Source organism: Geotrypetes seraphini, chromosome 8, assembly GCF_902459505.1.
Source record: "Geotrypetes seraphini chromosome 8, aGeoSer1.1, whole genome shotgun sequence".
In the NCBI taxonomy this organism is placed as follows: Eukaryota; Metazoa; Chordata; class Amphibia; order Gymnophiona; family Dermophiidae; genus Geotrypetes; species Geotrypetes seraphini.
In genome coordinates this window covers 50276744-50301430 of record NC_047091.1, presented here as the reverse complement: position 1 = coordinate 50301430, position 24687 = coordinate 50276744, and the positions used below count along the sequence as shown (strand labels likewise).

The 24687-nt window shown below is 43.5% G+C and overlaps 1 protein-coding gene across 2 annotated transcripts; it reads right to left on the bottom strand.

The window, feature by feature from the left end:
• Positions 1-3003: 3003 nt before the first annotated feature.
• KCNK6 (potassium two pore domain channel subfamily K member 6) lies at positions 3004-23227 on the bottom strand. 2 transcript variants are annotated; one of them, XM_033957254.1, is made up of 4 exons: positions 22960-23227; positions 21414-21761; positions 5468-5863; positions 3004-4106 (listed from the first exon to the last, which is right to left on the bottom strand). In XM_033957254.1, exons 2-4 carry the CDS (start codon positions 21718-21720, stop codon positions 3871-3873), a joined length of 939 nt encoding a protein of 312 aa, XP_033813145.1. In that variant the 5' UTR covers positions 21721-21761; positions 22960-23227; the 3' UTR covers positions 3004-3870. The 2 variants fall into 2 exon arrangements, with proteins under 2 accessions (XP_033813145.1, XP_033813146.1); XM_033957255.1 differs by having other exon boundaries at positions 22999-23227.
• Positions 23228-24687: the final 1460 nt, after the last annotated feature.

Genomic DNA, 24687 nt, shown 5'->3' with positions numbered 1-24687 from the left:
TCTTCAGATTCACCGAGCTCTGGAATAACCTCACCTCCCCCCTTCAGAACCTGAGTGCTCTCCAACCCTTCCGCAAACATCTGAAAACCTGGCTTTTCTCTAAAATCTAACTTCTCCCTCCTCTCTGACATCCTAGCTCTCTAACATTCTTCTTCCCTCCGATCTTCATCTAACCCTTTCCCTGGAGTTCCTTTCTTATTACAATCCCTGTAAACCGTGCCGAGCTCCACGACCATGGAGATGGTGCGGTATAAAAACCTAAGGTTTAGTTTAGTTTCAGTGTGGTATTTTGTAAAATTCTCCCATGAACGGGTGTAGCACGAGTCTGCTGTACTATCATATAACATGTATAAGAATGATACTTATTCAGTTAGGAGAACAATTATATACGTTAGAAAAAGTTCCATAAATTTGTCAAAAATTTATAACTCAGAAGAGTCCACCATTGATTAATTACTATTTGGCAACCTTAGATACATTAACACCACACACTTGCAGTCACATATTATTTAATATGTAATTACAGTTCAAAAATGGGGGAAAAAGGAGAGGGAATTGGGTATATTTGCTTTTAGTGATAATGTTTATTATATATTAACTCTGTAAATTTTGTTTCTCTTCTTGTATTTGGAATAAATGTTTTTTTTTTTACTATTTTGTTTGTATTTGAAATTTAATAAATATGATTTACATTACTTTTAAAAAAAAAAAAAAATTCAAAATCATACAAAAGAACAAAATATCTGTCACAGTCCTGGCCCACTGAATAAGTCATTTAACCGTCTATGGTCCAAGGCTGAGATTGTGAGCCTACTATGGACAGATTTTCCCGGACATGTTCTCTTCTTTGAGGACATGTCCAGGGGCTGGACAGCTTTTCAAAACCCGGCACTTTGGCCAGGTTTTGCAAAGCTTCCAGCTAGCAGCAACGTTGGGATGGCATCTGCGCGGGTGACATCATCGAGTCCCACCAGTGCATGCATAGATGCCCTCCCAACAAGCGACCATGTTGAGGAGGGTGGGGTGGAGCCAGGCAAAATGGGGCAGGGCCATGGGTCCAGATTTTCATTCCAGAAGTTCCTAGTGTAGTGTACCCTGCCCTAGTACCCTAGAAAACTGGTAAAAACGAGCTTGTTCATTCGATTTGTTAACTAAGAATCTTCTCAGCTCTGCTTACTCAACCAGTAACCCTAATGAACTATATAGCTTTCATATTCCTTCATTATGTAAGATTGTATTGCTGTCTTTGATTGTAACCTCTTCGCTGATTGTCCAGCGCTTCTTGCTGTAAACCGCCTCAAACTTCTATGGCTTTGGCAGTATAAGAATAAAATTATTATTATTATTATTATTATTAATAGAACTAATCAATGTAGGATACAGTAAGGGAATTAGAATCAGGTGCTTAAAAAAATGGATAACAAAGTAAAACACCTGCAGCACAAACCTGCACAATTGAATTTAGACATTTTGTCCTTTAGAAAAGGTCCAAAAGCTTTGCAGTTAATTTTTCACCACCAAAAAAGTGTAATGGGAACTCATCAAGTCATATCATAAGAAGGATCAGAGGACCAACAAAAAGAGTAGTTGATGTCCAGGTGGCTGGACAGGGTTACAAGACCATTTCTTAACCTCAAGTGCACCATCCATCCACTCCGTCTATAATTAGAAAAAGTTGAAGACTACAGTGACTCCCCAGGAGGGATCATTCTGTCAAGATTCCCCTAAGAGTAAGCCAGAAAACCAGTCCCAAAGATCTTGCAATTTATTATTATTATTTTTGGTATTCACAAACATTTTCAGTCTTTTTGTAAGACAGCCACCTTCCCAGTAAAAATTCAGAAGTTTGGTTGGGGGATGGGTTTATAAGTGAAAACTAATTAGCCCATGGTCATTATTTTACTCTGACACAGGCGCTGTAACCTCTAGGCTGCACCTGAAATAAGAGCAATGCAACACTAATGATACGATGTCAGCCATTATTGTTTTGAATGTTTTCCACTGTATAGGGGTCCTTTTATTAAGGTGCGCTAACCGATTTAGCACACGCTAAAGATTAGCATGCGCTAAATCGGTTAGCGCACCTTACTAAAAAAGGACCCCATAATTATTTATTGAACTTTACATTGGCAGAGTTGTGGTTTTAGTATGCTGGAAATCATTAGGCCCGAAAAACTAGAGACAGAATAAAGCAGTAGATTTTTTTTTCTTCTGCAAACACCACAGCCTTTAAACAGCACAAGTGCCACGCAAAGGCAGCTCAGCAGAAGGAAACTCCCCCCCCCCCCAAAAAAAAAAAAAAAAAGTTTGCAAAGCAGCAGGTAAAAAAACAAAAAACAGACCCACCACATAAAATGCAATTTATTTAAACTACATTAAAAAAACAAAATAACCAGTCTCTCTAGTAATATAATATGCCTAGTATACATGCTAAAGAGAGAAAAACCATTCCAGTGTTATTAATAAAAAACCATTTTAAAAAGTGCAGGCAAGAGCCAGCCCATCAATCCCAACCTGGGAGGACAGAACTGCTACCTACATTTTATCATTACTGCACCTTTTTCATCAGTCAAAGAATCTGTTAAAGGAAGGAAAGCTATTCTGAATTACACAAGCCTCCTCGTCACAAGTGGAGGGGCAAAAGACTTCCTGGAAAAGCCCAGCTGCATCTTCCTTTATTATTATTATTATTTTTTTAATAGCAGCCTGCCTACTAAAGTGGCAATGTTCTCATCCCCTATCTACAAATCAGAAGAAGCAGCTGGAGAAGGGGATAAGCAGCGAGGAACCAGAGGAGGCTAAGCTAATCTTGAATTTGTCTCACTGCAACCATGGACTTGATGCTGGCTACACACTTCGATCAACCTTGCTGGTTTCACCTAAGTCAGGGGTAGGCAACTCCAGTCCTCAAGAGCCAGAGCCAGGTCAGGTTTTCAAGATATCCACAATAAATATGCATGAGATAGATTTGCATCTCAAGGAGGCAGTGCATTCAAATCCATCTTGTACATATTCATTGTGGATATCCTGAAAACCTGACCTGGCTCCGTCTCTCGAGGACCGGAATTGCCTACCCCTGAAAACCTGACCTGGCTCCGTCTCTTGAGGACCGGAATTGCCTACCTCTGACCTAAGTGAACATTAGAGGTAGCAGGCAGGATCCAAGCTGTGCCCATGTCCAGAATATTAGGTGAAATGGATGACATCAAACTAGGCATTCTATTAGAAAAACAATGTTCTATTGCACTGGCCAACCTGAACAAAGGGAGAGGCACGCTTGCTGGTCATCGTATTGTACTGCACTTAATTGGATTTTAGAAACAAAAGCAACCCCACAACCTGTAAGGCCTCCAGGCCACCAAAGAATGAGCCCTAGCTAAAGTTATACTCAGAACAGCCTGGAAGGTATTTGTGCAACCTGAGCACACAAAAAAAGGAAGGTCCAACCTATGTCAGATGAACTTAGAATCTGATGTGGAGGGAAGACATTTTGCTATACTGCACCCTTTGTTAATAGCAAAATGGCTCCCTCCATATAAAAGCATGACCTTAAAACCAAAAGAGAAAAATTATTCCTCTGCTTCTGAAAGACCATGGTCATTCTCCTTGTATCTTCAGTGGGGTGGGGGAAGACAAATGGAAAAAAGGCACTAGCTACATAGCATGAGAAACTTGACAAATTTGCAGTGACTCAGACAAGAATCGCAAATAAAAGTTGTTTAAAATAAATATTTTTCTGAGTAAGGTCGCCTTTGTCGATCTAAAAAGCATTGCCAACTTCTGTTTGAGATGCCCAGGTTTCCTGCAGTTGCCAGGTCAATGGCACCCCTTCCTTCCCCTCTGTTCCTCGACACCCAGATATCACCAGGGCTATCGGTTAATAGAGGAATAGTCAGTATGGGAAGCAGCATTCAGCTGTTTCTGCACCTCTGTGTCCATAGATTCCACCGGTTTCTGAATGGAAGAAATGTCCAAGATTCTCTCATGGTCCCCCTCATCCTCATGATGAGGCATTAAAACAAGATCAGTGAGGCCATGCAAGTCGGCAGCTTTGTGGAAAGTCTGGAGAATAAGCACCATGTTGACGAGACCAATGAGGAGATAAACTGTGGAGGGAAGCAGAAGTGGGAGATTTGAAAGGCTACTCATCTATCCAGCTACCACAACATCCACATACACACACAAGAAAACTATCAAATCAGCAGAGAAAAACCAGAATTACTATTCCACAGAAAGAAGCAAAGAATAGGTATTAAGTGCCCCTCCAACACAGCAGGGCACTACAGCTAGGTCAGTGCTTCTTAACTCGGTCCTGGAGTACCCACTTGCCAGTCAGATTTTCAGAATATCCACAATGAATGCATAAAACTTGATTTGCACACACTGCCTCCTTTATAGGCAAATTTCTTTCATGCATATTCATTGTGGATATCCTGAAAACCTGCCTGGTAAGGGGACCGTGAAACAATGTCTTAAATGGACCTTCAGCAATTCGCCTCCCTCAAACATTGACCACTAACCCAACCTCTCCAAATCACTTTTAGGCCAAAGCCTACCCTCCTCAACCAAGACTACCGATAAGTGATCATACTTTTTAACCACTACATTTTGTTGTTGGTGGTGCGTTTATGTCTGTTAGAATTTATTGTTTTGGTTTAACTGCAGGAGCTCTATTAGCCTCTCCCCCCACCCACCAAAATTGTCATCCTAAGTGACTGTTTAATGGTTGAATCAGTAAAGGTTTTCTTGGGTCATTCTTGATATTCAGTGGCACTGCTGAGCACCACTCCACAGAGGACAGCAGTTGAATCTGCAGTCAGATTAACGTTTCCTGGGTTGGCCATGCTGTGGTGGTAACATTAAACAGTCCCTAGGAAAGAGGCCCAGGCATCATGCAACAGCAGTATGTTTTAAGTGGCATCAGGGTTACAAAGCATTATTCTGAAAGGACATGCATATCTGGTGTAGAGCATAAAAGGGGAGGGGAACGACATTCACATGCTCCTGCAAGCTGTAGGCAACAGCAACCAGCCAGGTCTATAGCTCTGTGTAACTGCAGATACCCAAATGCAAGGTACACTAATGCCAAGTTAGGCTAGCATTCTATAATGAAATCTGGGTACCCAGATGTCATTATAGAATATATGTTTACCATATAGCATCAGGGCGCTAAAATATAAGCACCCAGTTATAGAACCACTCCCCCTAGAGGCCAGATTTAGGGCTCACAATTGCAGAGGCTGGAAGGAGTGCTGGTACATGTAACAACTAGAAGTCAGCTGGTGGTGGCAGAAGGAGACAAGGGGGTGCAAACTACGGGAGGAAACTATGTGTGATTGGGAAGGAAGGGCCTTAGCACCCTAATGCAAGAGTCTAGTTTCTGACCAAGTTGAAACCCAAGGAGCAGGAGATAATGGGCGAGTCAAAAGAGAAAGCATTATCTTAAGTTGCTGGAAGAAATACTTACAGGTGACACAGATCTTGTATAAGGGGCGTAGGTTCTGGTTGTACTGCTCCCCAGGCACATAGTCCCCAAGGCCAATGGTACACAATGAAATGAAACAGAAGTAAAAGGCATCCAGGTAAGTCCACGATTCCTCAATGGTGCTGAATATGGCCGCAGGAATCAGAAAGAATGCTGCCAGCATAACTAGGAGCAGAATCAGGAAGTGGACTTTGGTCACGCACCGCCGATTGCAGCCCCTCTTAATTTGAAAGTAGTCAATAGGCTTGTAGATGAAGATGGACATTAGGCGATGGGCGGTGACTGTTAGCACCAGCATGGTGAAGGGCACGCCAATCATGGCGAAGAAGATGCAGAAGGCCTTACCAGAATCTGAGAGTGGTGTGGTGTATCCATAACCTGGAAGAGGAGAAAAATGAGGACTGTGTGACTGACTGGTTTCTCTCCATATCACCACATCTGGGAGAAAACAGAAAGGCTCCCAGAAACACCCTAAGGAAATGCAAAATTGTTTTCTTTGTAACAAAATTTAATGTGATAAATCATATTAGGGCTGTCGATTAATCTCACAGAAAATTAATGCATTAATTAATTTAATTGTGATTAATCTCACAATTAAAATAATTTACCTTGTGTTACCTGTATTACTTGCCTAGGTCACAAGCAGGCTTCCTCTGCCAGCCTCCATTACCCACCTCCTTCGATGCAATTTCCTTCTTTGACAAGAACAGGAAGCCTCTTGGAGCTAGTGGAGGAAGCCCCTCGCAATGTAGATGCTGCCCCCGACTCAGGTAATTAAAGGCAATATTGGACCAATAAAACTTATAAATCAATTTTGAGTTAAATTGCAATTATTCTCACAATTAAAAAGGTTTTGTAAAAATTTTTTTATTTGATCCAGCATCAGTGTACGAGCCACAGGCAGCATCTGCATTGCAAGCAGCCTTCATCCATCTGCCCCGAAAGCCCTCCTGGAGCTCTTTCTTATCCTTGTTAAAACAGGAAATTGCATCAGAGGCAGCGGCAGCTCTCAGGGGCTGGCAGAGAAAGCCTGCTGGCATTAAAGATGCTGCCCAGAACTCAGGCAAGCACAATTAATTCAAATTAAAAAAATAATAATTTTAATCATACAAATAACACTTATAAAACTGTCCTTGATTTAAAAAGAAAAAAAAGAAACCCACCTCTCTGTCCATCCCCCTCCTCCTCGGTGACATGTCAAAATCTCATGGGACAAAAATGCACCGATAATCCCACATAGGACTTATGCGCTCTGCCTTAAAACACTTCCTGTTAGCACTCTGAGGGGGGGTGTGGGGGAACCCCCCACTAAACTTACAAGTTTTTGCGCTCCCATACACTGAAAACTGCCGAATACCCCAAAAACGAAGGAAAACGGCAACCCCCCCAATGGAAGCGTGAACACTTGTAAGTTTAGTGGGGGGTATTTCCCCCACACACACACACACCCCTCAGAGCACTAACAGGAACTGTTTTAAGGCCGTGCACATAAGTCCTGCGCGGGATTGTCGGTGCGTTTTTATCCCACACGCTTTAGTTACGGTACCTCCTCCTTCATTACTCACTAGGGGCATAGCCAGACAACCAACTTTTTTGGGCAGGTCTGAGCCCAAAGTGTGTAGGCATGAAAACCACACCCCTATGCCAGCACCTCTTCCTCCCTCCCTCTGGTGATCAGGGGAAGGGGATCTCTTAACTGCATTCCCCCCCAAGCCCCTGGTATTATTTGTACCCTTTCCTTTGCCAGCAGTGATCCATACCCACTGCTCACACCAGCCCCAAGCCTTCCCTATAATGTAACTTCCTGGTCCTGCGAACAGTAGGTATTAGTCCCTGCTTGCTGCTGGCAAAGAAGAGACGGATTTACTATCATTAGTATGAGAAACCAAAAGTCACGATGAAAAGTGCTTGAGTCAAGGTGATGGGAAGGGAGTAATCAGTGGTCCTTATCATGGAGAAGGCTCTGGAGAACAAATGCATGATTTGTAACTGAAAAGCAGACCAAGAGGAACTACCAGTAGAAAACAAGCAAATGACACTGGGTTAGATGTCATACCATCCTTTAAGAACTTTCCCAAAGAAGTATGAACAGGAGAAAGAGCAGCTATAGAGGCACTAAGTTGGAGATCTTATTGCTAAAATACCTGGACAATAACTCTGCCAAAGGACAGAAAGAGTTAATTCCCTTGGTGGGGGGTGGGGGGTGGAGGGCAGATATCAGAGAGAAAGAGATCTTATATAGGAGTTCTTTGCTCGGATTAGGACAAATTTTTATTTGATTCGATTTGAGTTGTACTGGACCTTAGCTTTTCACAAGTGGAATTATAGTCCCTGTGTTTCTTGGAAAACAGCAAGGATTTAGAACAGTTTTATTCCTTTTCCAGTTTCACTCTGCTTTTTAGACTTGGCATTTAAGTAGTCAAAGGATACTATGTTACTAAGGTTTGTATACCTCATTTCTTGAAGAGGGGCAATCTGACTCAAGAACCTAGAAAGTGGAATGGAATGAGGTAGGCTGGTCATCTAGGGTAAGATTAGCAAAGGTAGATGGAAGATCAAACAGAGATGAAGATATGGTTGACACATCTTCTTAAACAGATGGTGTGACCATCTGGGCAAGGTTGTAGTAGCATCTGGAAATGGAGAGAAACTAAGTATGGAGAACTGTACTACAAAATGGTCAGATCAGGGAATATGCGTCAGATGAAGAACAGAGAGAAAGAAGCCTCTAAGGAGATGATAACAAGGTCCAAGATATGACCTCACTGATGAGTAGGAGAAGAAACTCACTGTGTGAAATTTAAGCCTGACAGAAAGAACAGAAAATGAGATGAACGAGAAAATCCAGGAGTATCCACGTGAATACTAAAGTCACCTGGAATGAGCAGATTGGGAAATTGAGTGGTTACCTCTGCAACCGACTGATAGCAGCTATCCCATTTGTGGCAGAGCGAGGGGGGTTTTCCCTACATAGGGCTGTTATTATGCCCCTGGGCAGCAGATGGCATTGGACAAGTGCAAAAGACTACAGGTCCCAGAGTGTCCTGCACTGTTTGGCTAAGTGCTGAGACAGAGGGGCAGGACTCAGAAAGGAGCATTTCTGCCCAGACCTGACACGGTGAGAGAGAGGTTCTGAGCAGATGCAACATTTAATCGAGGTAAACCAAAAGGTTTGGCGAACTAATGTGCGAGGCAAACTTAAAAGAAATAGAACAAACATTCACTCATATGCCATTGTGTTCTTTTATCTGCTGCCCCCTCCTAGAAAAGCCGTCAGCCTGCCACACCATGTTGTCTGTTACACCATTGCTGTGGTGAGAGAGGGGGGGGGGGAACAATAGAACAGAGAAAGTAAATAGGGGAAGTATGGACCCCAAAAGCCCAAACTTCAGGGTAAGGTAATGCCTTCTTAGCTGTTGTGCAAAATCCATTTTTAAACTTGGGGTGCAGGAGTCATGCTAAGCTATTTAAAGTTAGATTCCGTACAAACGTAAGGAAGTTCTTCTTCACCCAGAGAGTGGTAGAAAGCTGGAACGCTCTTCCGGAGGCTGTTATAGGGGAAAACACCCACCAGGGATTCAAGACAAAGTTAGACAAGTTCCTGCTGAACCAGAACATACACAGGTAAGGCTAGACTCAAATAGGGCATTGGTCTTTGACCTAAGGGCCGCCACGGGAGCAGACTGCTCGGCACGATGGACCACTGGTCTGACCCAGCAGCGGCAAATCTTATGTTCTTAGGCTTTACAAACATTATATTGAAAATAAGGTACCTAATGACCTTCCCGTGTTAAGTAACGCATTCTACTAGGGAGCCTTCGACATTTTCAGCCACCCCCCCCCCTAAAAAATAATAAAAAAAATTTGCCTCCATCAGAAAACAGCAAATCCTCAACCAAAGCAGTTATAAAAGAATATAAAAGCCAAACTGATGAATTGACCCCAGCAAAACTCAAGGGTGCAAAATATGTTGTTCACTGAACAGACCAGAAAAAGGAACTGCTGCAGCCAATGTACACAAGGGATTCTCCTTGACACAATAATAGTACATACCATTGACTGACTGATGGTTTGATGTCAAATCGGCTTCTATATACTCCATTTATTAGCTTGTAATCAGCTACTGCAGAGTGAAACTAGCTGGCCAAGCACAGGATATTAATTGCTCCCACACTGCCAGGCCAATTATATTTCGTTAAACAAAGGCAGACTCACTGACTATGGCAGCTACAGACTTCTTTTCTCTCTTTATAGTAACCAAGTGAAAATTTTAAAAGTAGTTGATTTATTTTCGGCACTCAGTTTGGCAAGTAATATTCAGAAGAAATTAGGAAGCAACAATTTTCTACCTTTATTGTTCCACAGTTAAGGGCCAGGGTCACAATACCACTGATGAGGTGCAATGTTAGAAAGTGAGATTTTAATTTTAAAATAACTTACTTCACATACAGAGCAGGTAGGTGTGGACTAGAGAATGACACAGGGACAGGCTTGCAGGGCGGGGACAAACTTTGTCCCCATGTCTACAGATTAATACTAGTCTCAAGTTTTTAGAGAATGACATCTTAGACAATTGGCAAATGAAGTCAATGATAATTAAAAAAAATAAAAAAACCAACCCAACTGCAGAAGCTGCTTTTGGATTTCAATGGACTACTGTTAAATGACATCATTTGTGTTTTGTCTGTCATCCAGCGTCCTTCCATCATGTACCCAGCTACTCAAGCGTCTTACTGTTACTGCATCAAAGAACATTTTTAACATTAAAAAGACATTTATTTTCCTGTTCATCCACTGCACAATTTAGGTTCTCTTCTACACCCATGTCTGAAAGACAATCCAATTACCTTCCCAGCTAATGTAAAAAAAAAAAACCTTGGCAACTGAAACATTGGGAAGGTTGCACCAAAACCAGATTGAAATGGAAGGCTCTATTTACGATTTATAAACAGTTGAACAGAATGTTGTCCCTTTTTCTATTTTAATAAAAAGATTTATACATTAAGTGTTCCAGGCTTGTACAACTGAGGACAGAGCTCGGGGGGACAAACTTTGTCCCCATGTCATTCACTAATGTGGACTTTGTAGTCTGCAAAACACAGATTCAAGAAGTTTTTACCTGGAGTTTACCTTATTACCTGGAGTCCAGCACTGGCGTTAGGGAGAAGTGAATTTTAATTGGCACGACAGGGTAGGAAAATATCTAAATACCTGACAAACCTGACCAACCAGGAAAAAAGGTGAACAGGGCAAGGGTGTGCCTAGTCTCACCTCACTTGTGACTGACTTATTTAAAGGAAATATTTCACACTAATAATCATTCTATGGGGAAGAGTGCCTCATTTATAGTATACCCAGAAGCAACTCCCCCCACCTAAAGGCAATGAAATAACACAGTATAATCAATCAGATCAAACACTAGTAATAAGACGACACCTGACTATATGGTACTATGTATACATTGATTCAGCGCCACACACAGTACAGCCTGGCAAAGCAAAATCTGTAACTGAATTGGCCAATCCCCTCCCCCCCCCACACTAGAGCCCCCACCTCCAGCAGCAGCCCCCTCCTGGCCTATCTCATCTCAGAGACTAAACACAGGGCTAGATTCTCAAAACTTACCGTGCCCTTAACGATGGTCGCTAAACCAGTTCCAGCTGGTTTAGCGTGCCAGTATTTTACCAGCCGATTATCAAAACGGCCTTTTCCGAGCTTCTTAGCAGTCTCCGACTGCCATGCAAATGTAGTACAACTAGGTCATTAATATTAAAATGGTAGTAAAATGGGCTCATATATTTAAAGGGGCACTCCTGGTGATTGTCTATCATCGTTGGGCAAATCTAACCTCACTGTGCCACGTTTGCAGACAGAATTTTCTGATAGGGTCTCAGCTGTTGTAACCTTACTTTCCAGTCAGTGCCCGAGCACAGATTGGCTCAGGCATTGACTGGAAAGTAAGGCTTGACAGTTCAGATCCCGCCCTCCGATTTAAAGGAAGGCAGGAGGGATGCCATCAGTGAGCCCCTCCTGTCAGGAGGGCTGTTGGGGGACCCCAGAAGCAGAAGGGAGTGTGTATTCCTCCTGCCAGGAGCATTGGGGTGGGGGTACTGTTGGGTCATTGTCGTGGGGGACCCTGGCAGCAGCAGGGAGCGGACATTCCTCCTGTTATCTTTCAATTTAAATGTATGGGGGAGCAGCAGGTTGTCGGGGACAGCATCAGGGGTCCCCAGTGGCGGTGGCAGGAGGGAGTGGGCCTCCCTCCTGCTAATGTAAAAGGTATTGGGGGAGGGGAGTCCAGGCAGCAGTAGGCAAAGGGGGGTGTCAGTAGGAGGAGAAACTGTTCTTTCTGCTGCTCTCCATGCCGGTTAATCAGATGAGCCAGGACGACTTGGGGAGACCTGCAGCTCAGTTGATCAGGGCAAGGAAAGCAGCTTTGACAGAAGGGAGAAGCTGTGCTTAGCAACTGCTCTTCTGAGCAAGCGCCAGGCACAGTTTCTCCCGCTCATTACTGGCAAGTCTCCACACAAGTAGCGTGAATATAATTTGCATGCTTAGATAAATTTAAAAGTAAACTTAAGAGCTTTCTTTTCAAAGACGCTTATGATATTTAGGAGTCCCAGCCTAGTTTTGCTTATTTTCATAAAGCTACTTCTTTTATTGCCCTCCTATTGTTTTTTACCATAATCGTCCTTCTTTCTATCATTATTATTGTATTTCATTACCCTGCCTTTCCCTTTGCTTTCCTTTTCTGTTTTTCTTCTGTTAGTCATTAATTTCATATGTTTTGTTCAGTGTCCATCTGTCTTTTATAACCTCTGTATTATCTGTAAATTGAATGATTTGTTCATCGCTTAGATATTTGAGTAAGCGATTAATCAAATACTTAATAAACTTGAAACTTAAGAATCACCGATAAAATAAGTGTTACTCCTACTACATCGACTTGCTAGATTTTAACAGCAAGTTTTGAGAATGGGACACATACTAATCACTCCAACCCCCAAAGATCAGAAAGCCTCCTCAGCTCTGACACCCAATTTCAGACCCATAGCAAGCATTCCCCTCTTCACAAAGATACAGGAAGGATTGGTCAACCTTCAACTAGTCAACTACCTGGACAAATTTAACCTCCTTAGCGAACACCAATCAGGATTCAGAAAAGGATACAACACAGAAACTGTCCTAGCCTCCTTGCTGAACCACCTTTATGATCTCTTTAGCAAAGGCAAAAGCGCACTGATCCTACAATTAGATCTCAGCAGCGCGTTCGACCTGGTAGACCATGAAATCATGATACTGTGCCTTGAAGCAATGGGAATCTCGGGAAAGGCAAAGAAATGGTTCCAAGAGTTCCTAACAAACAGATCCTACCGAGTAATCAGCAATGGAAACTACTCCAAACCATGGAAAAACCCTTCAGGCGTGCCTCAAGGTTCCCCTTATCACCCACACTTTTCAATATATATATCGCCTCCTTAGGTCACCTACTACAAAAACTAAACTTAATACACTACATTTACGCGGACGACATATCCATCCTTATACCCTTAAACGACATCACAAAAGAAATTGTAGATAACCTCTCAAACACAATGACCGAAATCGATAAATGGACCACTAATTTCAAACTAAAACTAAACGCAGAGAAAACAAAAGTCTTTCTGGCTAGTCCTAATGACAAAATTACGAGAACATCGATAAAAATAAACAACCACGAATACCCAATTTCCAAAAACATAAAAATACTGGGTATCACTCTAGACACTCACCTAACTATGACTGACCACACAAACTCACTAGTGAAAAAATGCTTTTACACGCTATGGAAACTAAGAACCATAAAAAAATACTTTGACCCGTCATCATTCAGGTTGCTGGTACAGGCACTGATCCTATCCCTTCTTGACTACTGCAACATCATCTACCTGGGCATCCCACAAAAGACAATAAAAAAACTGAGATTAATACAAAACACCGCCGTTCGCCTAATTTTCGGACTAAAAAAAAAACGACCACATCAGCCCCTACTATAAAAAGCTGCACTGGCTTCCAATAGAAGCGCAAATTCTATTTAAATTCGCTTGCACCTGTTTCAAACAAGCCTGGGGACTAGCACCTTCATACCTACAAACTCACTTCATCCTACACAACCCCACAAGAACGACCAGAAACAAAAACATCTTTGCATACCCAAAGATTACAGGCTGCAGATACAAATCCTTCATGGACAGAACCTTTAAGTTCCAAGCGAACAGACAGCATATCTGGCTGAAAAACCACATAAACGAACCAAACATGACTTATAATGCATTCCGCAAATCGATCAAAACCGCCCTATTCGCAAAATTCATTGACTAAAACGGTCCCCTCCCCCTCTAAGACTCCTCTCATGGATGTTCTAAATCTTTCAGACACTCATTACCCTTAGATCACCAATTAATATGTAAGTTTCCCATTTAGACTATTGTATTGCATTTAGACTCTTTGTATGGTATTGTATTTAGACTTATTGTATGGTATTGTATTTAGACTCACTGTATTGTATTGTATTAAGACCTTTGTTATTCGCTGAATGTCCAGCCTTCTTACAAAGTAAACCGCCTAGAAGTCGCCTGACTATGGCGGTATAGAAAAATAAAGTTATTATTATTATTATTAGAATCTGGCTCACAGTCTCTTATTTTGCTATCTGTGCTGTATCCTCGTATACTTCAGTGTGGTATTGGCAAGGGGCTCCGAGGAAGATCTACTCTTCAGCTGTCTATGCTGTGTTCACATTTTCCATGCAGTGTTCACATTTTCCATGCACTGCTGTGATGCCTGTTTGGGACTCTGATGAAGATGTCTTCATAATTTACAAATATTAAAAGCCCCCAAAAATATAAATAAGGAGGGGTCAGTTTCGAATACCAATTGATCAAAAAGACCTACTCCTAGTTCTTTATATTCTTTCTTTGCACATGAAAACCTACTCGTAAAATAAAGTGTAGTTGAATTTAAATTTAAATATAGTTTAAACAGGATGACTAATCAGTTCATGGAAACTTCCTTGTAATTTTTTAAGGAGTTCACCTGCGTGAGCGCAAGAGCGCCCTACAGGATTTTACCCACAAACATCACCTTCTGTCATCCTGGAAACTTTTTCCAAGTGCTAAAGTGCTTTTTTTTAAAAAAAAGAATACAACAGTAAAATGTCATGTGCAAATTCAGAATTAAAGAAATCATCAATGGTCAATAAAAATCGTTATGATGCAACAGTTCTTGTTAATAGCAGTTTCCTCTTCTATTTTAAAATATAAAGGAAAACTTAGCTTTCATATGTCCGCATGGGTTCATAGACAATTGCGCACACACAAGACACAACCCTGAGTTTTATAATCATACCTCCCTTTTCTTGCGCGTGAAGCGGAAATATAAACATACCTATAAATGAAGGAATGTGGACGTTCGCTCTTCCCAGAGGCGAGAAAAATCCGCGCAAGACAAATATTCGTTATAGATCAAGTACTAGCAAAACCAGATCTTTACCTATAACGGACACGGTCAGGCAGCGAAAGGAAGGCGGGCTGTTCGGAGGACATATATAATAATGTGGAAACGTAACCATAGTAACGAAAATGCATTCACGTGACTTGTATTTAAATGCTGTTCGGAGAATATATATCATGAGATAACGTAACCATGGTAACGAAAATGCATTCACGTGACTTATGTTGAAAACGCAAAGAGTCAAGGGAATCATACTGAACATGCGTTGACGTGATGACGTGTTCACGTGCTGTACGTGCGCATGTCCTTCGATGGGCAAGCGGCCTCTAGTGGTGCGCTGAATTGTCATTGCGCTGAGTTATCTTGCGCTAAATTGTCTTGCGCTGAATTGTCGCTACGCTCAAATGTCTTAGCGCTTGTCTTGCACTCAATTGTCTTTGCGCTGAGTTGTCTGCGCGATTTTGTCTTGCGCGCTTTTGACCTGTCACCGTCCGCATGGAGTCCAATCCCTTTCTTTAGGGGGTGCCTTTTACCCATATCAGTGCAACACCTTCATTTGTACTGATTCATACTGATTTGGATTTATTTATTTCATATAACAGTTTTAGTGGATATGTTTTAGAAATGTTAATTTCTTTGATGCTCTCAAGCTCTGCCAGAGGTGGATCTGTGAAGTGTGCTGTGCCGGGAGTGGTATTAAGACCTGCACTAAAATATGACTGTTTGCTATCAGGCCACATTAGAGGCTTTTCTATCTCTTAAATTTCTTATCTTCTTTCATTCTTTCTATTTTCTCTCTCTGATTTTTGATCTTGGAAATGTATTATATGTTGTTATCACATATTTTTAGTTTCAGGTACTGTAGCTAGATTGTGAGCTTTCGGGACAGATAGGGTCGTTTTTCTCAAGTACCTAATTTCATTTTAGTTTGATACGTTGTAAACCGCTTAGGTCAATTAAAATCAGGAGCGGTATATCAAATCTTAAATAAACATAAACAAACACCTGCTTGGGGGAAGAAGGCTGCGAGGACCAGTCCCCTTCTATATTTTATTTAGATCCACAAAGAAGGAAACAGATAAGTGGAAGGAGTTTGCAAAAAAGCTAAAAACAAGCTGAGCCTTGCCTAGAGCATCGAAAGGCAGCACTCCACACACAATCCTGGTGTGAAATTTGCAGAACAGACCAGTTCTGCTTTTTCACTGAAGTTGTATATATGATATAAGCTGTGGGAGTTTCCCTGTCCCCACTCCTCTGGGAGGGAAAGGTCACCTCAGTCATAAAAAAAAAAATCAACTAAGATGTCCCATGCTCTATTTCTTTTTTTAAAATGGTACACCAGTGACAGGAACCACATGGAGGCCCAGTGCTTGTAGGAGCTCCAGTGCCCGGGCCAATAGCAGTATTTAGCCGAGGCGACATACCCTCTGCTCCCAGGGACTCTTACTGTTTGCCCAGGATACAGGTCAACACAGCCCAGACTCCTCCAGCTGAGCTTGCCAAATGCTGCAAGAGCAGGAGCTAGTCAAACACGGGCAACTCCGGTCCTCGAGGGCCGGAATCCAATCAGGTTTTCAGGATTTTCCCAATGAATATGCATGAGATCTATCTGCATGCACTGCTTTCAATCCTGAAAATCCGATTGGATTCCGGCCCTTGAGGGCCAGAGTTGCCATGTCTGCTCTACACAAATAGAAAGGGGAAGGGTGTTCCAAAAGAACGTGCAGTGCCTGACCAATTCTAACTGTAGAAGTTTGGATCCAGGGTAAACAGAACAGTAGTCATTTATAGATCAAAGATGGCATACTAGCGAGTAAGGGATTGTGAGAGAGGATAGGTATAGTGGAAGATCTAACCCAGGGGTGGGCAACTCCAGTCCTTGAGGGCCAGAATCCAGTCGGGTTTTCAGGATTTCCCCAATGAATATGCATTGAAAGCAGTGCATGCAAATAGATCTCATGCATATTCATTGGGGAAATCCTGAAAACCTGACTGGATTCCGGCCCTCGAGGACCAAGTTGCCCACCCCTGATCTAACCTGTGGACCTTAAATATGAGAACTATTCATTTGTAGATGATGTGTTGGTCAATGGGAAGCCAGTGGTATTTTGTGAACCATATATACTCGAATATAAACCAAGATTTTTGGGCCAAAATTTGATCCACAAATGGGAGTCTCAGTTTATATTTGAGCCACCACCCGACCAATTGCACAGCTATCCTCCATTCAACTCCTGAAGACCACCAGGGCTGTAATCTTCCATAGGACGATGCCCCCCCTTTCCCCGCTGAATACATGCCTCCCGTGATGAACCTCAAAGCCACTATCCTCCACGCACACAAATCCCCGCCACCACCACAAACTTCCTTCATTCACACCCCACTCCCCAATATCGCGCTTACCATTGGTACTGCTGCTGCCATCAATGCTGTATTCTGATCCGGTGCAGAGTTTTGAGCATCTGCGATAGCTCAAAGCCTGCCAGCGCCCACCCCCCTCTGAGATGCTCAGAACCTTTTCAACCTGTTTGGCCAACTTAAGATCATCACATACTATCACATCCAAGTCCTGCCCCTCCTTCAAGCACAAAAAGTTCTTCACCCCTACACTGTACCATTCCTTTGGTGTTTTGAAGCCCAAATGCATGGTGGGAGACAAGGAGGAAGGATATGTCAAATCTGGGAGGAGGGGTGCAAGCGAGTTAATTGAAAGAACAATGAAACCCAGAGAGTTCAACGCAAAAGGGAGTGGACAGTGGACAGAGAACATGAACGTTTTGGGGGTGAGGGGAGGAAGGGAGAGAAAGGCTCAAGCCATAGAAGAGAAATTCTACATCTTTCAGTACTGCATTTAAAATTATCCATCATTTATAATATCGCTTGTATGTGTGTCCAGACAAAAATAAAATACTAAAATGTTTAAACAATCACAAAATATGACTTTTGAAAATACATGGATGGGGGAGCTTCTTAGTTAATTCATAATTTGTGTTCAGTGTCCTTCAACCTTGACTCCACTGAACTGTTGGCTCAATCAATTCTGGGATTTCATTAATTAAGAATTCAACTGTTTCGTGAACTCAATGCACTGGAACGTCATCCTATTCGAAAATAAAAGCACTCAAATTTCAGTCAGAAGTATCTGCTGCAGAAGGAAGTTTTTAGGCTACTTGGAAATATGTTTGTGGCCTTGATTTTTTTTGTCCCGTCCCCCCCCCCCCCCACAAGACACCATATATTGTGCAATTTGGATAAATCGTCTATAAAACTGTGCAATATCCTGCAAGGCGGTGTCATTTTTTTTTTGTACAGAATTCCACCAGGAAGTTTCATAGCCCTATGGGAAGCCGGTTCCCATGGAGCTGTAAACCCAGAAGGAGCAGAAAAACTGACAAGTCAACCTCCCCGAAAACATTAAAAAAAACATTTAAAAAGGTTCCCTTTAAACATTAAAAAAACAACCAAACAAACACACAGCTTGGAAATGAAGATAGGCTGGGGGAGGTGCTAGTGATGGGGATCCCCAGGTAGTTGTGAATGAAGGGCTAGAGACAGTACCTACATAGTGCGTTAGTAAATCAAAATCATGATACTGACCCATTTTAAAAGCAGTAGATATTGGTGCTTGGGCCAAATACAAAAAAGCAGAGGTGAGGAAACTGATGGGAGGTTAGGGGGTACAGGGTTTCATAAGACAACTTAGGTTGTCTCAGCTGGGCAAACTGAATGAGCCAATTTGATCTTTGTCTGCTGCCATCTATCAGATTATTTTACAGTAATTCCTTTTTTCTCTTTTTTTTTCCTTTTATTGTAATGGTTTACTCGCTGGAACAAAAGAGCACACAGGGAACTTTCCTGCACACAAGTGTAGAATATAAAGCACTCTTACTAGCAAAGCACCAACAGATAAGACCACCCGACATGGGAACATGTTTCAGTGAATAACCGCCTGCTTCAGGGGTTACCAATTCTCTGTTAGATGTATTAGAAGTCAAAAGATATCAAAGAGCAGAGTCTGCAAAAAACAACAACAAAATCTTTCTTTTTAGCACACTGTGGATACTATCGGATGCAGACTCTGCTCTTTGATATACTAATACATCCAACAGAGCACTGGTGACCCCTGAAGCAGGCGGTTATCCACCGAAACACATTCCCGTGTCAGGTCGTTTTATCTGTCTGTGTGCTTTTTTGTTTTTATTACATAGGGATTTTCTCCTTCCTTTGGTTTTGTTTTTGTTTTTTTAGCTGCTGTGCTGGAAGTATATTTAATTTTAAAAAAAAAAAAAACCCTCAGGATTACTTTGAACTTCTTAATGGAGCCTGAAGATTTGGCATGGAGAGGAAACCAAACAAAATTTAACACGACGACTTGAGAAGTTGCAGTCTTGGAACATAGAAACATGATGGCAGATAAAGGCCTAATGGCCCATCTAGTCTGCCCATCTGCAGCAACCATTATCTCTTCCTATCTCTAAGAGATCCCACGTGCCTATTCCAGGCTTTCTTAAAGTCAGATACTGGGGTTTTTTCTCCACCACCTCTTCCAGGAGACTGTTCCACACATCTACCACCTTTTCCTTAGATTACTCCTCTTAACTTCATTCTATGCCCTCTCATTACAGAGCTTCCTTTCAAATGAAAGAGAGGAACTCAGGCGCATTTATGCCACGTAGGTATATCGTATCTCCCCTCTCCTGTCTTTCCTCTAAAGTATCAAGTTTCAAGTTTATTAAGGCTTGATATACCACTTTTCACTGCCAAAAGTGGTTTTAAAAAAAACCAACAGAACTGTAGACAAAAACGTAAGTACATAGGTAGAAAAGTTTTGTGAACAACTATAACACACACAAGAGGGCGAAGGGAAGGGTCATATTGCTAAAATAAAAAGGTGGTAGAAAAGTATACAGTACATAGTGAGATCTTTTTCTTTTACTTAGGGACTTTACATAAGGGAGATATGGCACAGTGGTTAAAGCTACAGCCTCAGCACCCTGAGGTTGTGGGTTCAAACCCACGCGGCTCCTTGTGACCCTGGGCAAGTCACTTAATCCCCCCATTGCCCCAGGTACGATAGATAGATTGTGAGCCCGCCGGGACAGACAGGGGAAATGCTTGAGTACCTGAATAAATTCATGTAAACCGTTCTGAGCTCCCTTGGGAGAACAGTATAGAAAACTGAATAAATAAATTTATTTACATAGGAGTAATCTAAGAAAATATTTGTTTACAGAAAGGGTGGAAGATGCATGTAAAAGTGGTGGAGAAAAAGACTGTCCGAATTCAAGAAAGCATGGAACAGGCATGTTGTCTTGGGGAGAGGAGGAGATATCTACCACCTTATTTCTGTACAAAACTAGGATTGACCACCCACCAGAGCAGTTTACAATCCTAAAACACAAGAACTGCCCTTCTCTTCAGTTCTGAATCTAAAAAGCCTTCCCAATACCACAGTGTGTGTACACAGCAGGAAAGTACAACACTGGGCACTACCTCAAGAGAAATCCAGGAAATCAAATAAGGATCAAAAAGTGCCCGAGGGAAATTCTTTGCAGTAACATTCAGAGTGATATTTACAGCCCTGGGTCATTAGGGACAGGTGAACTCGGTTCTTGGAGAGACAGAGCAGACAGCCCCCACCCCCTCTTTTTACAAACCCACAATAGCAGTTTTTAATTCAGGCCAGCATGCTGAATGTTCTGCGCTGCTCCCGACGCTCATAGAGTTCCTATGAGCGTCGGGAGCAGCACAGAGCATTCAGCGTAAAAGCCTGCGCTAAAAGCCACTATCGCGGTTTTGTAAAAGGGGAGGAAAGTGTATAATCTAGCTCTTCATCCATCCTGTTTGTCTTTCAGAGGTTGGGTTTGTTTGGGTTTTTTTTGCTAATATAGGTATTGCTATTTCTGAATGTGGGAGATTCTCGTTTTGGTTTCCCATTCCACTACCAAATAATATCTTCCAGAAATTAGTACAAATCTGTTCAAGCACAGGAGAGGAGAAAGATGACTGCAGATAAACAGACAGAAAAGAACCTGAAGTTGTCAGGTGCTTTCATTCATTATGAAATATATATAATAATCATAATCCCTCACATAAACAATCTAAAACTTAATATTGATCCCTGCCAAATTCACAAATAATGGGAAATCGATCTCTTACAAATTTGTACATGTCTAGAAAGCCACAAATGGCTTTTCCTGAAATTTCTGGGGCACAAATGGCTTTTCCTAAAATTATCCCATTTATATTGGGGGTGAGGCTCTCCAGAAGCTGAATTAATGCTACAGGAGAGATGGGGCACATCAGGTAATTTGGATCCAGTCCCTGGTTGCTATTAACGGATGGTTGAACCTACCAGGGTCCAGAATGGGCAGCGAGGACCAGCATCTGCAATGGGACCTCTGAGAAATAGAAGTTTATATAGCAGGGATCTTACCCACAGTGGTGACCAGGGTGCTAGCGAAAAAGAAGGAGGTGGCGAAGTCCCAGTTGGTGTCATTCGCGGCCTCACGCAACACAGAGACGCCGTACTTGTTGGCATCGAGCACCTCCTTCAGGAAGCCCTCCAGCTCACCCTCTTTCACACACTTGTTCTCGCGCAAGAAGTCGGCCTTCAGCTTCTGCAGCTTGCTCCTGAGACTCTCCTCATAGGGCTTCTCGATGGTGGAGACCACCAAGGCCCCCAGCATCAGGTAACAGAGATAGGAGATCACAAAAATACTTATCAGGACCCAAGGTTTCATGGCACAACTGCTGCAGCAAACAGCTTCCAGGGAGAGGCAACCTACAATGCAGAGGGGGAAGAAGATTTAGCCAGGACTGCTCCCTGTGCTCTCTCTGCACCAGTCCCCGATGCTTATACTAGTCCCCTGGCTCACTATTTATCCTTCCCTTAAAGGCTCGCAACATCCCGTGTCCCTTTGCTCACCTCACTCTTAGTATAGACCCAGTGCATGCCCTGCCTCATCACCTGGGCTCTATCGGCCCCTTATCAAGCCTCATCGTCCTTCCCAAGTTCAATTTCCCTCAGGCTCATAGCTGTCCTGTTCTTTAGTGTCCCTTTCTGCTTCTCTGTTAGGGGATCCAGGAGACACCTTAAACCGCCCTTTGCTTTTTTCTGATCCTATCTCCTAGGTTCAAGCTCACTTTCGCTTCCCCAAGCTCACATGGTTGCAGGCTTGTCTGAGCTTGGTTCAGGCTGTCACCTGGATTCACTCATACTGAACCTCTCCCAGACTGCATCCTGGATGCTCCCTCAGCTTCTCCCAAACTGACTGCTGGATTATCTCTGAACATATCTAAGGCTGTCTCCTCTCTCTTTCCGAACATAAGAATTGCCGCTGTTGGGTCGTATCTAAGGCTGTCTCTTAAGTGTGCGCTCTATCTCCACATATCTTTCACAGGCTGTTCCAAGGGATCTCTCTTGCTTTACCTCTCCTGAGCCGTCTACTATGCCTCTTCTCTTTCTCTCTCCTACCTTTTCCCAGTCTTTTTGAACCTTTCCCAGGCAGTATCTTGGGAGCATGCACACACCTCATAGCTGCCTCCTAGATAAATGCTTTTCTCTCTCTTGTCTGGGAACATCTCCTAAGTACGTTCTCTATGTATTTCTCCCAGGCTACCACATTGGTTCTCTGTTTCTTAACCTTTCCCAGTCTCTCTCTTTCTGTACCCCTAGCAGTCTCTTGGGCTTGTGTGCTCACAGACACACCGACAGTCTCCCCGACTGCCTTCTGGACACAGATACTCTCTTTGAACTCTTCCCGTATGCGCACACTCTACTAAACGGTATTTCTCTCTCCCACTCTCTCTTTCTTTGTACCTTTCCCAAATTGTCTTCTGGTCACACACAAACACTCTCTTGAATCTCTCCTACTTATTCTGTATCTCGCTCCCCCCTCCCCCCCATAACAAGACTCTTTCTGTCTACTTTTCTCAGGATGCCTCTTGGACATAATTCATTCACTCTCTCCCCCCTGTACCTCTCCCGGGCTGTCTCTGCCGCCCCGGCTCTGTCTCACCGGTGCGCTCTCTCTCTTTGTTTGCCAAACTCGCACGGTGCGGCTCGGGACGGGGTTCTCTTTCCGGCACGGGATCTGAGTTTTTCGGTCTCACTCCAGCCCTCTCTCGGCTGGTTCCGGCTCCCCCGGCCCTAGGACGCAAACAGAAAAGAAAACTTTGTAACAGCCTCCACCCAGCCGAGGAGAGGGCGGGGATAAAGCTCAGAAAGGGGCGGAGAGAGGGAGTGGCGAGAAATTGAAAAGGGGTGGAGAGAAGGAGGAGGCGGGGAATAGGGCCGGGAAGGGGACGCGGGAGCGGCAAGAAATTGAAAAGAGGTGGAGAGGAGGGGGGCGGGGATTAGGCTCAGGAAGGGGGCGGGGGAACAGCGAGAAATTGAAAAGGGATGGAGAGGAGGGGGGCGGGGATTAGGCTCAGGAAGGGGGCGGGGGAACAGCGAGAAATTGAAAAGGGATGGAGAGGAGGGGGCGGGGATTAGGCTCAGGAAGGGGGCGGGGGAACAGCGAGAAATTGAAAAGGGATGGAGAGGAGGGGGCGGGGATTAGGCTCAGGAAGGGGGCGGGGGAACAGCGAGAAATTGAAAAGGGATGGAGAGGAGGGGGGCGGGGATTAGGCTCAGGAAGGGGGCGGGGGAACAGCGAGAAATTGAAAAGGGGTGGAGAGGAGGGGGTGGGGATTAGGGCCAGGAGGGGGGATGGGGGAGCAGCAAGAAATTGAAAGGGATGGAGAGGAGGGGGGCGGGGATTAGGCTCAGGAAGGGGGCGGGGGAACAGCGAGAAATTGAAAAGGGGTGGAGAGGAGGGGGGCGGGGATTAGGCTCAGGAAGGGGGCGGGGGAACAGCGAGAAATTGAAAAGGGGGGGAGAGGAGGGGGTGGGGATTAGGGCCAGGAGGGGGGATGGGGGAGCAGCAAGAAATTGAAAGGGATGGAGAGGAGGGGGGCGGGGATTAGGCTCAGGAAGGGGGCGGGGGAACAGCGAGAAATTGAAAAGGGGTGGAGAGGAGGGGGTGGGGATTAGGGCCAGGAGGGGGGATGGGGGAGCAGCAAGAAATTGAAAGGGATGGAGAGGAGAGGGCAGAGATTGGGCCCGGAAAAGGGAGGCGGTTGAATACAAAGAGCCCACGGGAGCAGGGAGAGAAAGGTAAGGTGCAGAAATCCCCAAAAGGGGTGGAGAGATTGGGATGCAGTAATTCCAAGAGGAGGAGACAAGGAGAGGGAAAGTTCTGAAATAGGCCTGATAGTGTAGGCAGAAGTGTGCGGTTAATGAGATGTCTGGCCGCATTTTTATGCCATCTTGATGCAGAGAAGGTAATGTTGCACTTAAGAGCTTAGTGCCCATAATATTAAATCGGTGGAAATGTGTTTTATAACCATACCAAAGAAGTTTGCAGAAGAGCGTCAGAGTGCAATGGTGGTGGGGTTGTAAATTTGCTAAGTCTGAGATGGCCTATGGCAGGGGTGCCCACACTTTTCGGGCTTGCGAGCTACTTTTAAAATGACTAAGTCAAAATGATCTATCAACAATAAAATAACCTCCCCCCCCCCCACACACACACACACACTGAAAGGCAGAGAAAATGTTAATTATCATTCATATTCCGGGGTTTTTTTTTTCAAAGAGGTCAAGACTCAAGGCAGATGACTCTATGCAATGTCACCTCAGTAACAACCATACAAAAATAGACAAATAT

What these genes read in the sequence shown, in the direction of transcription:
- KCNK6 (XM_033957254.1), bottom strand. Translation starts at nt 21,720, where the DNA reads ATGAAACCTTGGGTCCTGATAAGTATTTTTGTGATCTCCTATCTCTGT. An exon ending in CACCCTGGTCACCACTGTGG is followed by an intron (nt 5,864 to 21,413) that starts GTAAGATCCCTG and finishes CTCCTCTTCCAG; the next exon opens with GTTATGGATACACCACACCA. An exon ending in ATACAAGATCTGTGTCACCT is followed by an intron (nt 4,107 to 5,467) that starts GTAAGTATTTCT and finishes TTCCCTCCACAG; the next exon opens with TTTATCTCCTCATTGGTCTC.